Genomic DNA, 17,759 nt, shown 5'->3' with positions numbered 1-17,759 from the left:
CTATGTTTATTGAACACTGCCTTTTAGAAAGCTATTGCCCAGGGTCACGCAGCCAGTAAGTAAATCTGGAGAAAGAATCAAGAGGCAAACCATGCTTATAACCACTACTCTCCATTGCCTCTTAATTTTTTTTTTTTTTTTGAGATAGAGTCTTACTATGTCACCCTTGGTAGAGTGTCCTGGTTTCACAGCTCACAGCACCCTCAAACTCCTATGCTTAAGTGATTCTCTTGCCTCAGCCTCCCAGGTAGCTGGGACTACAGGCATCCATCACAATGCCCGGCTATTTTTTGTTATTATTGTCATTGTTTAGAAGGCCTTAGCCGGGTTCAAACCCACCAGCCCCGGTGCTTGTGGCCAGCTCCCTAACCACTGCAGCTATGGGCACCACGCCTGCCTCTTAATTTGTAAGTGGAATTGTGATAGAGGTCATGTGTTATTTAGACTAGAGTAATAGTAATAATGATAGGAGTATTTAGCGAGAGTCTAGCATATTCTAAGGCTTTTATATGCATCTCCTTATTTGAATCAAGCCTATAAAACAGGATATTATTATTCTCACTTTGCACATGAGGAAACCAAGGCTCAAGGAGGTTACGTAGCTCACTCTGGGTCACATATCAGTAACAATGAACATGATCATATCACCTAACATGTATTGAAAACTTTACTATGTGCCAGCCATTTTTGCATGGTTTATCTCAGACAACCTTCAGAAGAACCCTGGGAGATAGATGCCATTATTATACCAATTTTACAGCTGAAGAAACTCAGGCAATCAAGGTTAAATAACTTAGCTAAAGCCATACAAGTAGGATATCTTAGGGTCAGGATTCAAACCCAGGCTTTCAGCTCCAGAGTCTGCACTAAGCAGAGAAGCTGAAATCAGAATTCTCTGCCTGATACAAGGGGGAGGTGTGGTCACATAGGCAAACAGGTTAATGGGAGGAGGGGGAAAATTCCTGGAGATTTTGAATTCTGGCATGAGATTGGATCCGATCTGGAAGAAAGGTTGTGGGGACAGATGAAATAAATGGAGGCTCAGTAACAGTGCCACAATCAAACATGCAGCCCCCAGCCTCTGACAGGCTCTGCAAACACGGGCCGCGAAGGAGACAGGCACGTTCCGTGTCTCCTCTGCCTTACTAACCTCAATACTGCAGCTATTCTGAGGTTGGGTCTCCTTAGATTGTAGGTCACTGCACTCTGGACTTGAAGCTTGACCCAGAACTGAACTATTTTTTTGGAGGAGATTGAAAGAAAAGAATGCTCTATAGCCAGCCAATATTCTGCTATTGAAACTGGCCTCAACATTCTCTTTAAAACAAACTGGAAGAGAGAATCCTGTAGAACAGACTCCACTAAAACAAAGCCTTCCCTTCAGGTAACAAAAGGGAATATTGAAAAAGGCTCCCAGGGAAGTCCATTTTTTATTCCAGATAGAATTTCTTCTAGGTGCTAACGATTCTATTTCTAAAAAAAAAAAAATGTTTTATTCAAAAAAAAATTTATTCAGCTCAGCATGGTAGCATGAGCCTGTAGTCCCAATCCTCAGGAGGCTGAGGTAGGAGAATCATTTGAGCCCAGGAGTTGGAGGCCAGCCTGAGCAACCTGGTAACACCTCATCTCTAAAAAATTTAATTAATTTAAATCACAGTAGTGTGCACATAGAAAAGTTATATATCATTTGTTACATGCCAGGCACGATTCTAAGTATTTAACCTATATACCACTGAGGAAAGTTGTATTTTCATTCCCATTTTTAGAGAAGAAAACCAAGTCACAAGAGTGGTGAACAGATGGGTCCAAGTGAATGCTATGAATTTGAACCCGGGTGGAGTCAGCTTCCAGAGGCCATACCTCCAACCATGGTGGTATTCTGCCTTGGTCCTTTCTAAGACTTCACAAAGCATTTCTAATGTACTTTGCCCATTTCACTCTCCGTACTGTGGGTGCAAACATTACTCTCATTGTCAAGTTATACAGCATAGAAATGAGGCTCAGAAAGGCTAAAATACTAATGAGAAAGCAGAACAGACCCCAGAGACCATGTTTTTACTTCCCTGCCCCACTGCCAAACATCTCTTCATGTGGAATCTCCTTTGAATTTTGTTTTAAATGCATAAACTTGCAAAATGCTCATCTGTCCTTATTTGTCAGGATATTTTGTGCCTATTGTGGACACAGCTGCAATGGAACTAACCCTTTCCCATTGATTACAGATTCCTAATCATCTCCTCATAATCCATTCTCTGCCAAACTTGAATCACTATGCCATTGTTTTATTTGCAATTTATAGACTATTGACTAAGTGTCATCCTTGTCAAAATGTACTATTTCCTTCCAAAGAGCATTTTGCCTGACCTAGAAAGAACATACATTTCCTCCATCTTACTTATACCAAGAGAGTACAGACATCCTCCCCCACTGAGAATATAATCCCCAGGACAGGAGACGCTACCGCTACCGTGGTCTCCCACAGACTGCACTCCCCAGGGAGCAGCACCTCCCTCCCTCCTGGTACACAGAATGCCTTGCAGCATCTAATCTCACCACACTCTCCTTGGTTTGGTTTGCCCATACCTGCCAGAGGTCTTCTGGGGGGCACACTGCAGGAGCCAAGGCCAAGTTCAAGGAGTTGGCTATTCATGTTCTTACTGAGACACCTTTCTCTATCTGAACAAAGGTTTGAACATTTACAGGCATTTAACCCCCAGTGAAGTGTGGAACTCTTACTGGCTTCCAAGTAAGTCCCAATGAGAGCCACAGTCCTTATAGTCAGGTCTGAAAATCAGTTGTTTAAAATTATCATCACCAGATCATTTTTTTTTTTTTCTCAGCCAAGAAGGAAATGCAGCTGTAAGCGCGGTTGTTGTTTCCCTTAACATGTCTTCCTCACCTGACCAAATTTACCAAGCTGTGTGAATTCCCAATGCTGGAAACAGGCCTGTTTTTCCTCCTTTCTTGGAGCGCCTTCCTGTCCGCCGAGGCTGCGGGTCTAACAGGTAAGTGGTTCACTCGGCACAGCCAAGTGGAAGTGTGAGTGCCTCTAGGTCTCTGGTGTGTGCCCCTCCCTGGCCTAGCAGGAGGTGAAATGCAGTCTTTCTTAAACAGTGAAGGTGAATGTTTGTGTCAGAATCAACCTCTCCCGGGTAGCCCGAAGGGAGAAAAAAAATAATAATTCATCCATTTTGCGCAAAATAACTTAATGGAATGTCTCCAGAATGCTTTCCTCTTCTGTCCTGGCTGGACAGGAGGTGTGTTGAAAAGACAGATGTGTAGTGGTGATGGATGACTTTACAAATGGAAGTCTCCACTTGGAGCGTGAAGGGACAGAGCTGCTTCATAGAAAATGTGGTTTTCCCTTGGCTGTAAACAGCAGGCTCCAATGTAAGCAGCCTCTCCAAGGTGTGCACAGTTCCTCATGTCAGTGTTGAGGATCTTTGTATATTCTCCACGGCAGGTAAGAAAAAAAATAGCAAATAGGGTGGCTGTACAGTTCCAATGTCTCTTATTACAGAAAGTCTATAGAGTCCTCTGAGCTGGAACAGTTGATAGAGAGAGGGGCAGTCCCTAGGGCCCAAGGGCCACCAATCTTGGGATCTGGATTTAGCAATGGCATTGCCTTTTTGCAACAGCAGTGTTTGGGCTTGGGTCTCTGCAATGAGTGTTCCATGTGAGGAATCACTATGGCTCTGTCAAAGCTATTCCTCTTCCCGGGGCTTTGTTCCCTGCTTCTCCCAGGTTTCAATGTCTCTCGGATGCCTTTCAGCTCATTACGTCTTCACTGACATTCAAAGGGTGAGAATCTCCCCTTAAATGTTAATTAGTTCCATCCATGTAAACATGAAAGAGGTAAAGTCTCCATCTTTCTTTAAGGCTGCATAGTATTCCATGGTGTACATATACCACAATTTATTAATCCATTCGTGGATTGATGGGCACTTGGGCTTTTTCCATGACTTAGCAATTATGAATTGGGCTGCAATAAACATTCTGGTACAAATATCTTTGTTATGTTGTGATTTTTGGTCTTCTGGGTATATGCCCAGCAGAGGGATTATAGGATTGAATGGCAGATCTATTTTTAGATCTCTGAGTGTTCTCCATATATCTTTCCAAAAGGAATGTATTAATTTGCATTCCCACCAGCAGTGCAGAAGTGTTCCCTTTTCTCCGCATCCACGCCAACATCTCTGGTCTTGAGATTTTGTGATATAGGCTAGTCTCACTGGAGTTAGATGATATCTCAAAGTAGTTTTGATTTGCATTTCTCCTTACAGGGGTATTTGCGAAACTTGGTAAATGTAGAATGTAAATGTTTTGGCACAGTAACTGAGATAACCGGAAAGTCTATGTTAACCATTGTGATAAAAATGTGTCAAATGGTCTATGAAGTGAGTGTATGATGCCCCATGATCATATCAATGTATACAGTTATGATTTAATAAAAAAAAAATAATAATGGGAAAAAAATAAAAATAAATAAATAAATAAATGTTAATTAGTAACCAGGTATGTATCCCAGGGTGCTTGCACTTTAATAGGTGATTCATTAAATCTGAATAACAAATAAAAATAAAATTTGACATGTATTGAGGGTATACCATGAGCCAAGAAGTGGGTAGCTGCCTTTCACGATGATCTCTTTAATGGACAGAAAAATTCGAAGTAAAAGACTATCCCCAGTTTATTCAGCTAACAGTAAGTGATGGAGCTGGGATTTAAAACTAGGAAATTCAGTTCTAGATCCTGAGCTCTAGAGCACCAAGCTTTTCTACCCTGAATGAAACCACTCAAGAACCTGCCTGACCTACTTACTCCTTAGCTGATCTTGGCTCCACTGTGAAGGCCATGCCCATTCTTTTCGGTAATAATAGCCTATTTCTCTAATCAGCTGACACACCATACTGCAAGGTGAAGTAATCCCAGTACCATCCCAATCCCACAGGCCAAGCAATCTCAGTGAGCTTTCAGGGTATCTGCCGCTGACACAGAAAGCCACCCTTTCAGTTCTTGTGCCACTACAATCCAAACTTCATTCCCAAATTCCACCCTGCCTGGACCTTGTGTCCAAATTATCCCAGCATAAAGTCTGTTATGTTAGTGAATAGCTGTGGTATCAAGGAGGTTTCTGAAGAGCTTATGCCTCCCACAAAAAAATAAAAAATAACCACGTCCCTTAAATGAAATAACCTAAGTAAATCATTTATATCAATAATCATTCAGAAAGATCTGGTTCCCCATCCTCTATATTCTGTGCCTTATTTAAAAGCATATCACTTGTAAAATGATGTAAGTAATGTTAACAGTAAGAATATTTGACCATCCAGAAAGGTAAAGAAATATCCTAACTCACCTAACATTTTTTAATCTTCTGTTGAGAGTTGTAATAAACACATACACACGTACACACATCCCACTGTCTAAGAATTATTCATTACTATGCATGAAAATTGTCTATTTCCTGGTCCATTTCAATAAGTCTTATTTTCTTAACTGCTTTAAAGGCTATGGTCCATGGGAAACTGTATGAATCGCTAGTTTATCTGTACCTTGCTCTTTTATTATCCTTTTCAACCAGATATCCTTGCTGGGATTCCCCAGAAGGCAGCCCTCTGAGGAGCTAGTATCATGGAATGAGTGAATATGGGTATGAATCTCAGTAGCAGAAAGACCCAAGTGTCCCTGGCTGCACCCAGGGGGAGCATTTTCTATTGCCAAAGACCAAGGCTGCTTGGTGCAAATTATTTATGTGTTTGTTTATTATTTAATCCTTGCCTATTTCAAATTGGATTTGAGACAACTCATAACGTAAGCCATGCCTATCATGGGACCATTTAGTTGAGGGTAAATACTCAAGCGGTCTGAGGTAGAGTTTTTCTGCAAAATTAGGCAGCTGTTTATGGCTGTGGTTTGGCAATGAATATAGCTCTGAGCTTTCTGGCAGGCAAAGCCAAAAGGGAAATGTGATGGGTTGCGTAAGAATAATACAGCATTATAACAGGAAGCCATTTTTATTGTAAAAATGGGCAAACTTTTTCTGCTACTAAAATGTTAGAGGACTTCTGTCACATGCATCCTTAGTGGAAATGCAGCTATAAGAGGGTCTAACACCAGAATGAACAAGGTATTTCATAATAATTTTAGATAAGATTGAGGTCCATTCTTCATGTGGTCATTTCTCATATCGACCCTTAATCAAATGTGAGGGTGTAGAATCGTGATTGTCTAAGATTATTTCAATGTAATAATAAAATCCTTTTAGCTCTAATCCACACTCAACCAATATGGTACTCAGCTAAATGTAGAAAATTTTTTAGAAGAATGGCTCCTGAGAGAATATAAAACAGTGAATGCTGTGAATAAAATGGAATGGATTATTAAATAGTTTATGGGTAACTGTAGAGGCAACCAGCAACTATAGGGCCCCGGATGGGCTCACTATTGGCACTGCCCATGGGTACTGGAGATGGCATTAACATGCAGTGATTTCCCAGCGGAGTGCCCTGAACCCTGACCTTTCAAAGTAGGCCCCAAGAACATCCACCACGTGAGCAGGGCTCTAGCCCTGTCACCCTACCTCATCCCTTTGGTTTTATGAATTGCATTTCACATAAAATTTCATTTGAAAAAAGAATCTCTACTACTTTAAACAGACCACATCTATTTTTAAATGTATTTTATTTTTTCTCACATCCCAGGTAATATATATCCTTTGTGAAAAATTTAGAAAACATGGATTCACAGAAGGAAATAAAATTAGAATCACTTATAGTCTTATTGCCTATTAATAATAATTATCAATAGTTGTGTCCATCTAATTATATGTATGCATATAATTAAATATATATGGCTAAATGTATTAATGCACACATATTAAATATAGGTATATGTTTCTTTGTTTGAAGTAACTTCCTTTGTTCATTTAACAATTTAAAGTGAATGTTTTCTATGACATTAAATACTGCATCACATGAACTTACCATAATTCTACCAATCTTTGGATTGTTTACAGTCATTATTATTGCAATGATAATCCTTATAGCTAGATATATGGATTTTTATTTATTTAACTGCCTAAAAATAAAATGTCCAGGTGAATAGGAAGGCTACAATTTAAGTTTTCAAAGACATTTACCCAAATTGCCTAGAAAGTTTGTGTTTCTTTATGCTCCCACCAACAATGTAAAAGAGAGTTCATTGGGTGGCGCCTGTGGCTCAAGGAGTAGGGCGCCGGTCCCATATGCCAGAGGTGGCGGGTTCAAACCCAGCCCTGGCCAAAAAACCACACACAAAAAAAAGAGAGTTCATTCATTCACATGTTTACTACCCGAAATCTTATTAATCACTGCTAAATTAATAATCAATTTCCATTTTATTCTGGTTTACGTTTATTATAATTTTGCTGAGGAAAGGAATTTTAATGACATGCCACTGGTTCTTTGTATTTCTTCTTTGGTGAATTACCAGTTTAAAACCTTGTTTGTTTGTTTTTTTATTGTTAAATCATAGCTGTGTACATTAGTGCAATCAAGGGGTACAATGTGCTGGTTTCATATACAATCTGAAATATTCTCATCAAACTGTTCAGCGTAGCCTTCATGGCATTTTGTTAGTTATTGTATGTAGACATTTGTATTCTGCATTTAGTAAGTTTCGCCTGTACCCATTCTAAGATGCACCGTAGTTGTGGCCCCACCCATTACCTTCCCTCCACCCCAACCTCTCCCCTCCCTCCCCCTTCCTTGGCCCTTTCCCCATATTCTTGTGTTATAGTTGGGTTATAGCCTTCATGTGAAAGCTATAAATTAGCTTCAAAGTAGGGCTGAGTAGATTGGATACTTTTTCTGCCATTCCTGAGATACTTTGCTAAGAAGAATATGTTCCAGCTCCATCCATGTAAACATGAAAGAGGCTTTATAATCTGTTCAGAAGCTTATCCTTGTCATGTGGTACTTTACTTCCTCTTTATCTGTTACAAACTTTAGACTATCATATAGGCTGTAAACATTTTTCAATTTGTATTTGTAACTTTAAATATGCTATATTTTGTTAGTGTAAGGGAAAGAGGTTAGTGTAGACATCTTCAGGCTTTGCATACATAATCTCCTCCTTAGAAAGCCCAAGTGTTTCTTTATGGTAATGTGTACTTCTCTCTCATTGAAAAGTTGTGTGGTTTTGTTTTTGCATTGGGAACCAACTGCATTTGTTTTAGTGTGTGTGGGGGGGGAGGCCGTTGGATTAATATGAAAGTATATACAATTAGGTTAAATTGTTCATGCTTGTAAGGTTAAGCCCAAATTGCAGTTGAGTCCTTCACCCAGCAGTGTACCATATACCCTTACATTGTACCTCTTAGGTAGGAAATTACCAAAGCCACTCTCCACCCTCCTCCCTTATTGAATTTAATTGTGTTTTTCTCCCGTGTGGGCCTGTAGTTTTTGATGTGAAATGTAGGGGATAATAGGGATTTGATTTTCTTCCCATATGGTCAACTGCTTGTCTTAACACCCATCATCCTTTACCTATGAGTTTAAATGTCTATGTGTGTGTGTACATATAAGTCAACATATGCTGGAATTTTGTTGTTCCGCTGAGTTTGATCTCCACTGTTTCTACTATTTTACCTTCATGGTTTACTTTAATATACAGTAAATCCATCTTCACCTCCCTTGTCCATTTTCAAAAGCTCCTTTTCTATTGTCATGTATTTGTTATTCCAGATGAATTTGAAAATAACCTTGTTAGGTTTTAAACAGAAAATAATTCGGGGATTATGATTGAGATTATGTGAAATTTTTATATTAATTTGAGGAGTGGTGGCAGCATTTTATAGCAGTGAGATTTCCCACCCAGGAATATGTTATGTCTCTCCATTTGCATGAGTCATATTTTATGGTTTTCAGCACATTTTTATAGCTGTCTTCATATTAGACATACAGATTTCTTGATATATAACTTTTTAGCTATTTTATTTTACTGGGTGCTATAATGAATGGGAATTTTCATGGTTTCTAGTTGGCTGTTGTTTGTATATGTGCCTCTCAATGACAGGGTTTGACTTACTGTCTGTAGTTCTGAAATACAGAAATAGAGCTGATGTGTTGAATTAGGATTTATATCTATTAGTTATAATAGACTATGAGGGCCAACAGAGTGGCTACAATAGCCCATGCACTCAGTAAATGTCTTTTGAGCAGTGGAATGAATGATGTTCACTCAACAAAAAGGAACTTTCAAAATCTGAATAGCAGACCTTTTTATGAGGTACTGAGGACCCTGTGCCTGATAGACAATCCTACAGATTCCGTAGTTCACCAGTGCAGATATTCCTCAGCAGATCCATACATCAAGGGAAGGATATATCACAAATTTCATTTATTTGTAACTCTGTTTTCCCAATTACTAAGGTAAAAATAAAGACATGTGGGCTTGGAAAGAAGAGCCCAGTCTAAAGGAACGCGGCAGACATGTGTTGGTTTTAGCTATTCTACACACTTTCTCACTCTCATTGGTAACAGCATTCTGATGTTTCTTAGGAAAACCAGCCCCCCTCTCCTCTCGATAACACCCTGTCAGTCAAGGTATCTCACCTTCCCCTGCCAGGGAGAATGAGGACATGTGAAGTTGGTCGACCACATACTCTTTCCTTGTGTGAAACTCTAGCAGGGAGATGGGGGCATGTATAACAGTGAGCATCTGACCTTTCCAACAACAGAGCCCTCTTGAAACTCACCATTTATCCCTGCCATCGATGCTTGGAGCCACCGTGATGCCTCTTTTCTGAGAGCTATCATGCTCCCTTCCAATACATTCCTTTCTGATTATAGTAACCAAAGTCTTTCACTTATTGCTAACAAACAAAAAAGCCTAAATGGTACAAAGGATGCAATAATCCAGGAGGTATTTCAACAAAAGGAACTACATAACTTGGTGACAGATCAGAAGGAAAGAGAGACTCGGAGACAGCACAGCCTGCAGGCTAGGCCACTTGGGACCATCTGATGCCAGGTGCATACTGATAGACAAAAAGAATCAAGCTTTTCAAGACAGTTTGCACAGTGTTCATTATCCTTTTCAATTCCGCTCCTTATCAGATTCATTATGAACACTTCAGTGTGGGGGGCTTGCTCATTACCACATCACCTGCTTTCACTTTCAGTTGTTACTAATTTGATGATAATCATTAGATTTATTTTGATCATCTTTTACTTCAAGGGCCACATTTGCTGCCACCTCATCTCAGTCTCTTGGAAATTGCACCTGCAAATGTTCAATAGTTGCTCAGAAGAACTTGGTTTTTGGAAACAAGTGGCTTTTAGACATGCAAATGAAGCTTAGCATTTCTATTACCCAGAATTCTGACTCTCTGCTATTTGAAATATACAAGTGCAGTGGAGAAAACTTTTATCTGGAAAGACTAGGAGAAATACAGGATGCAAGTTAGAAGTCTTTCTGGGGGATGAGAATGTGTGCATAGAAATGGACTCCAGGGCCTTTTCACAAGAGCATAAAAGAAGAGAATATATATAGATAGATACAGATTGAGATACAGATGTGTCTGCCCTACTTATAAAATCAGCCTCTGTAGGATATATCTTTGGTTTCTGACTCTTCAGCTGACTTGCTAAGGGACTGGAATAAGTCATTCTATTAATTGTTGTCTCTATTTTCATCACTACTAAGGTAAAAGGATTTTATTATTTTGTAATGGAGGGACATTGTAGACATACAGAATGTGGCTTTTGAGTAAATATATGACCCTAACGTAGTCTCTCCAGGAGGTCCCTGTTATACAGGCCTACCTAATTTCTGATCAGATAGAATTTTTCTTGTGCAGAGGCCTATTTTCTAAAAGTCATTAGGTTACTGAGCTATTATTTTAAATTGAATATTGAAAATACTTCAGCAGCATTATTTATAGGATACTCTCCAATGGAATTGAGTCCTGTCATAGAAGCAGCTTTTCAGTTTATAAAGATAACCAAAAGCACAGCTGGACAGGTTGTTTGAAAATTCATTTACAATCTGTTTCCCAGCTGAGACTTCAGGGGTCGGGTTTTTGCCAGAAGCAAACTTTCAGGGACTGTCATTAAACACCTAAAGAGCAAGATTTCTAATAGCAACATTGACACTGTGTCTAATGATTTTCCTGCTTCTGGGCATTGCTGTACTAAAAGCAACTTCCATTTTTAGATTCTTGGGGCCTATTTTATTTCCGTTGGAGGCAAAGATGGGGGGAGAAAGCCATTGAAGGGAAACAGTATAGACCACTGTTTACTCAGCTTAGAATGATTTCCATAGAAGAAAATAAATATGCAAAAATACAAAGACAATAACGCCTGATTCCTAAGTAATGTTTCTGTGCTTTTTAGTCTGATTCTAGAAAGTAAAAGACTCTAAAAAAGTTAAAAATGGTAAAACAGTAAAAATGAAACTCTGTCCCATTCACCAAGGAATTGACCAAGTTGTGTGAAAGAAGCACTCAGCACACACGAGGGTGGAGCACAGAGTGAAGTTACATCTCAATCCCTCCATCCAAGCCTGTTCTATTGGTGTCAAATCACAAGGACCTGATTACATCATCATGATAAGGAAAAGCTGCACTTGGAAGCTCAGATCATGCTTATCTGTCCAGTCAGTTCCTGAAAACTTCTGTTGAGTAAGCAGTTAGGAAAAAGGGAGACTTGGGAAAGTCCTTTTTTACACAGACAAGGAGGAAAGGTTTTCAAATAAAATAACTATTACTGGCTATATTGAGATTTCACTTCATCTGAATATCTTGGCTCATTACTTCTCATCTCCATCATCTCTCGGTTTGGCAAAAATTGTTTTGAAACTCTTAAGAAAGCTTTAGCTCAGAGGTGAATGTGTTCCATTTGAATGCCGCTGATACGTTACCTGACTGGATAGAAAATGTATTTCTGGAGCTCAGTAAATAAAATAAATTGCCAGGAGAGGACTTGGTTTGAATTGTTTCTCAAAACAAATCTGGCCAGTGGCGGCTTCCAAGTTCATCATTAGCCAACATCTCTTATCTTAAAACGGCTCTTGCTGCCATAGTGACAGAACCAGGTGAATCCAACTTAGTCAACAATTCACCAACAAATGAGGTGCAGTGAGGGTTTTCTAAGTCAAAAATAAATCCTGGAGGCTCAAATATTAGACATTCAAGCTGCAGAAAGAGGCATCCAAAATTCTCAAGGGGATTAGTTACCCAGCACACTGAACCCAGGGCAAACAAGCAATGCTGCCATCTCACTAAACACAGGTGTACAGTATGTCTCCTTGCATAATAACTCATTAACTCACACCTGCAGTTTCTTCAACCAAATAGCTCTTCATTTCAATATTCAAACAACCTTCACATGTAACTAAAGTTGTGGACAAATTTACCCTGCTTTCTTCGCTGTAAATATTTTCATCCATTATTTAGCATCTCTTCATGATGCCAAGTGACATAGGGAAAAGGGAAAATTCTTTTCTTCACAAGAGCCTATATTTTGCAAAGGTGTGTAGAAAATTGTCAAAACAATGGCACAAATTACTAACACGTAGATGAAGGAGAAAAAGGAGTCAAGGATAATTCCCAAGTCCCTCTGTCAACTGACAAATGGTTCATTTCACCAAAATGGGCAATGCAAGGAAATGCGGTAGAAAGGGAGACACAGTGATCAGTTCATTTTGGGACCTTCAGAATTCTAAGTGTAGGATCCCACCTGGAAAGGTACAGTGGGCAATGGGGCGTGGGCATCTGGGGAGAGATTGCTGACTAGAGATTCAGGCAACATTGGTATAAATGTGTTATTAGCTGACTCCAAAGAAATGGAAACTGAAAAGTGAAAAGGACAGGAGCGTAAGTCTAATGAGCCCCCAAACTCGAGGCAATATGCCAGGGATATCAGTGGAACAGGTTTTTTCTTCCTCTCCAGGCCTCAAGTTAATTTGCATAAGAACTGATTACTATACTATGAAGAATTTATATAGAGGATTTGTGTCTTAAATGGAAGTAAATTTATAAATCATGAAGCATAGACCCGAAATAACACTTAAATGCCTCTCTCTACTCTGCATTGGAGAAACCAGAAAACAACATAGATTTATGCTGTTTTCTTTATTGATGTGCCTATATTCCAGAAACTCAAGATTAATCTGCCAACAGTGGAGTTGCCAAATATGGTGAACTAGACAGTAATTGTATTCTTTGGAAACTTGGATTCTTTCATATTCCCTGAAGGAGTTTTCCATTTCATTAAATCTTTGACTTCTCAGTTCCAAGTTCACTTTCAGTGGTGGTAGGAAACCTGTCAGAAATGTCTCTTTTTACTAGATCAAAAATAAATAAAAGTGTGGCATGGAAAAATAACCCATCAACCTTAAATCCCTCAGAGTACTGTCTCGGAGCAAGACACATTTTTTTTCTTTCTTTCTTACTTTCTTTGTGTTCTGATGATATAATATTTCCTGTCCAAAGATGCAATGGTCTCTAGTCTTAGAAACTCTTCCAGTCTGCATTTAATGTCAAGGAAAAACATGCTTCATGTGACAGACATTTATTTTTCTGCTTCCGTATCTGAAGGCTTCATCAACTTTTAATGAGAAAAGAACTGTGGAATAATGTTATCAGAAGCAAAGATTGTCAGCAAGGATAGTCTCAAATAAGAAAATTTAACTATTAAAAGAAAGTGGACTCTGCCACTAATAAGTTCATATAAACATCTATTTGTATGTGAGAATCAAAAACTAATTTCCACATGTTCTCTTTTCAACGCAGATAAACATTTCTTGAAATAGAGATTGATTCCTTGGACAATCCGCGTTTGATCACCTGATGTCTGCTGGGCACTGTTATGGGTGGGGAGCAGTACAGAATGATCAGGGCCTCAGCCCTTGAGGAGGTCAAGGTTGACAGGGAGACACTGGCTAATCTATTTCACAGGAAGTCAACGAGAAGCAGGAAATAAAACGCAATGCAATTCTTCAATTCCCTGTTCGCAGACGTGCAAGCAAATGTAAAAATTGAGCCATTCGTATCACAGATACTGAAAATGGGAAGATGCTTAGAGGTCAGCTAGAGCAATGTTTGCTAGAGTTTCTTGAATCCTACTGTCAAAAAGTAAAGTAGGTTTATCAGGTAACATATTCTTGTATATTTATTTTTTATTTGTTTTTTTTTCATGCACTCTTATTATTTTTTTTTATTAAATCATAGCTGTGTACATTAATGTGATCATGGGGTACCACACACTGGTTTTATACACCGTTTGACACACTGGTTAACATAGCCTTCCTGGCATTTTCTTAATTATTGTGTTAAGACATTTACATTCTACATTTAGTAAGTTTCACATATACCCTTGTAAGATACACCACAGGTATAATCCCACCAATAACCCTCCCTTCACCCACCTCCCACATCCCTCCTCTCTCTTTCCCCCTTCCCCATATTCTTAGGTTGTAACTGGGTTACAGCTTTCATGTGAAAGCCATAAATTAGTTTCATAATAGGGCTGAGTACATTGGATATTTTTTCTTCCATTCTTGAGATACTTTACTAAGAAAAATATGTTCCAGCTCCATCCATGTAAACATGAAAGAGGTAAAGTCTCCATCTTTCTTTAAGGCTGTGTAATATTCCATGGTGTACATATACCACAATTTATTAATCCCTTCATGAATCGATGGGCACTTGGGCTTTTTCCATGAATTAGCAATTATGAATTGAGCTGGAATAAACATTCTGGTACAAATATCTTTGTTATAATGTGATTTTTGGTCTTCTGGGTATATACCTAGTAGAGGAATTATAGGACTGAATGGCAGATCTATTTTCAGATCTCTAAGTGTTCTCCAAACATCTTTCCAAAAGGAATGTATTAATTTGCATTCCCACTAGCAGTGTAGAAGTGTTCCCTTTTCTCCACATCCATGCCAACATCTCTGGTCTTGGGATTTTGTGATATGGGCTGATCTTACTGGAGTTACATGATATCTCAAAGTAGTTTTGATTTGCATTTCTCTGATGATTAAAGATGATGAGCATTTTTTCATATGTCTGTAGGCCGTGCGCCTGTCTTCTTCAGAGAAGTTTCTCTTCAAGTCCTTTGCCCAGCCTGCGATGGGATCACTTGTTCTTTTCTTGCTTATACATTTGAGTTCTCTGTGGATTCTGGTTATTAAACTTTTGTCAGAGACATAACCTGCAAATATCTTCTCCCATACTAAGGGCTGTTTGCTTGCTTTACTTACTGTGCTCTTGGCTGTGCAGAAGCTTTTTAGTTTGATCAGGTCACAGTAGTGTATTTTAGAAGCTGCTTCAATTGCCCAGGGGGTCCTCCTCATAAAATACTCACCCAGACCAATTTCTTCAAGGGTTTTCCCTGCACTCACTTCTAGTATTTTTATAGTTTCATGCCTTAAGTTTAAATCTTTAATCCAGTGAGAGTCTATCTTAGTTAATGGTGAAAGGTGTGGGTCCAGTTTCAGTCTTCTACAGGTTGCCAGCCAGTTCACCCAGCACCATTTGTTAAATAGGGAATCTTTTCCCCACTGAATGTTTTTAATTGGCTTGTCAAAGATCAAATAACAGTAAGTAGCTGGATTCATCTCTTGCTTCTCTATTCTGTTCCAGACATTTACTTCTCAGTTTTTGTGCCAGTACCATGCTGTTTTGATCACTATTAATTTATAGTATAGTCTGAGGTCTGGTAGCGTGATTCCTCCTGCTTTGTTTTTATTTCTGAGTAATGTCTTGGCTATTCGAGGTTTTTTCTGATTCCATATAAAACGAAGTATTATTTTTCAAGATCTTTAAAGTATGACAGTAGAGCCTTAATAGGGATTGCATTAAAATTTTGTATTGCTTTGGGTAGTATGGACATTTTAACAATGTTGATTCTTTCTAGCCATGAGCATGGTATGTTTTTCCATTTGTTAACATTTTCAGCTACTTCTTTTCTTAGAGTTTCATAGTTCTCTTTATAGAGATCTTTCATGTCCTTTCTTAGATAAACTCCCAAATATTTCATCTTCTTTGGCACTACTGTGAATGGAATAGATTCCTTGACTGTTTTTTCAACTTGACTATTGTTGGTATATATAAAGGCTACCAATTTATGAATGTTGATTTTGTAACCTGAGACGCTGCTATATTCCTTGATCACTTCTAAGAGTTTTGTAGTAGAATCCTTGGTATTTTCCAGGTATACAATCATATCATCTGCGAAGAGTGACAGTTTGATCTCTTCTGACCCTATATGGATACCCTTGATCACCTTTTCTTCCCTAATTGTGGTGGCTAAAACTTCCATTACAATGATAAAGAGCAGTGGAGACAATGGGCAGCCTTGTCTGGTTCCTGATCTGAGTGGAAATGATTTCAATTTAACTCCATTCAATACAACATTGGCTATGGGTTTGCTGTAGATGGCCTCTATCAGTTTAAGAAATGTCCCTTCTATACCAATTTTCTTAAGTGTTCTGATCATGAAGGGATGCTGGATATCATCAAAAGCTTTTTCTGCATCAACTGAGAGAATCATATGGTCTTTGGTTTTTAATTTGTTTATGTACTGAATTATACTTATAGATTTACATATATTGAACCAGCCCTGAGACCCTGGGATAAAACCAACTTGGTCATGATGTATAATTTGTTTGATGTGTTGCTGGATTCTGTTTGTTAGGCTCTTGTTGAATATTTTTGCATCTCTATTCATTAGTGATATTGGTCTATAATTTTCTTTTCTTGTTGGGTCTTTTCCTGGTTTGGGGATCAGGGTGATGTTTGCTTCATAGAACATGTTGGGTAGTCTTCCTTTTTTTTCTGCATTTTCGAACAGGTTGAGTAATATAAATACTAATTTCTCTTTAAAGGTTTGGTAGAATTCTGATGTGAAGCCATCTGGTCTCGGGCTTTTCTTTTTAGGGAGGTTTTGTATGGTTGATGCTATTTCAGAACTTGATATGGGCCTGTTCAGCATTTCCACTTGATTCTGGCCAAGTCTTGGAAGGTGACATGCTTCAAAATATTGGTCAATTTCCTTCAGATTTTCATATTTCTGAGAATAAAGTTTCTTGCAATATTCATTAAGGATTTTTTGAATTTCGGAGGAGTCTGTTGTTATTTCATCTTTGTCGTTTCTGATTGATGAGATTAGAGATTTTACTCTTTTTTTCCTGATTAGGTTAGCCAAAGGTTTATCTATTTTATTGACCTTTTCAAAAAACCAACTTTTTGATTTATTGATCTGTTGTATAATTCTTTTGTTTTCAATTTCATTGAATTCTGCTCTAATTTTGGTTATTTCTTTTTTTCTACTGGGTTTGGGGTTGAAATGTTCTTCCTTTTCCAGTTGCTTGAGATGTCCCATTAAGTTGTTAACTTCCTCTGTTTCCATTCTCTTGAGGAAGGCTTGCAGTGCTATAAATTTCCCTCTTAGGACTGCCTTTGCGGTGTCCCAGAGGTTCTGATAATTCATGTCTTCGTTGTCATTTTGTTCCAAAAATTTGGCAATTTCCTTCTTAATCTCATCTCTGACCCAGCTATCATTCAGCATAAGGTTATTTAACTTTCATGTTTTTGTATGAGTATGCAGATACCTGTTGTTACTGAGTTCAACTTTTATTCCATAGTGGTCCAAGAAGATACAAGGAATAATTTCTATTCCTTTAAATTTACTGAGATTAGACTTGTGACCTAAGATGTGATCGATTTTGGAGTATGTTCTGTGGGCTGATGAGAAGTATGTGTATTC

The 17,759-nt window shown here is 38.5% G+C and overlaps 1 protein-coding gene across 3 annotated transcripts in view; it reads left to right on the top strand.

The window, feature by feature from the left end:
- SLC9A9 (solute carrier family 9 member A9) overlaps positions 1-17,759 on the top strand; it is a 678,779-nt gene that overhangs the window by 303,850 nt on the left and 357,170 nt on the right. For all 3 annotated transcript variants that reach the window (XM_053599744.1, XM_053599745.1, XM_053599746.1), the window contains exon 8: positions 2,900-3,005. In XM_053599744.1, the coding sequence (XP_053455719.1) occupies positions 2,900-3,005 (106 nt within the window). The remainder of the gene's footprint in view (positions 1-2,899; positions 3,006-17,759) is intronic.

The sequence above is a fragment of the Nycticebus coucang genome, chromosome 8, assembly GCF_027406575.1.
Source record: "Nycticebus coucang isolate mNycCou1 chromosome 8, mNycCou1.pri, whole genome shotgun sequence".
NCBI lineage: Eukaryota > Metazoa > Chordata > Mammalia > Primates > Lorisidae > Nycticebus > Nycticebus coucang.
Note: the sequence above shows the minus strand (reverse complement) of the source record. Positions and strands in the feature narration are given on the sequence as shown.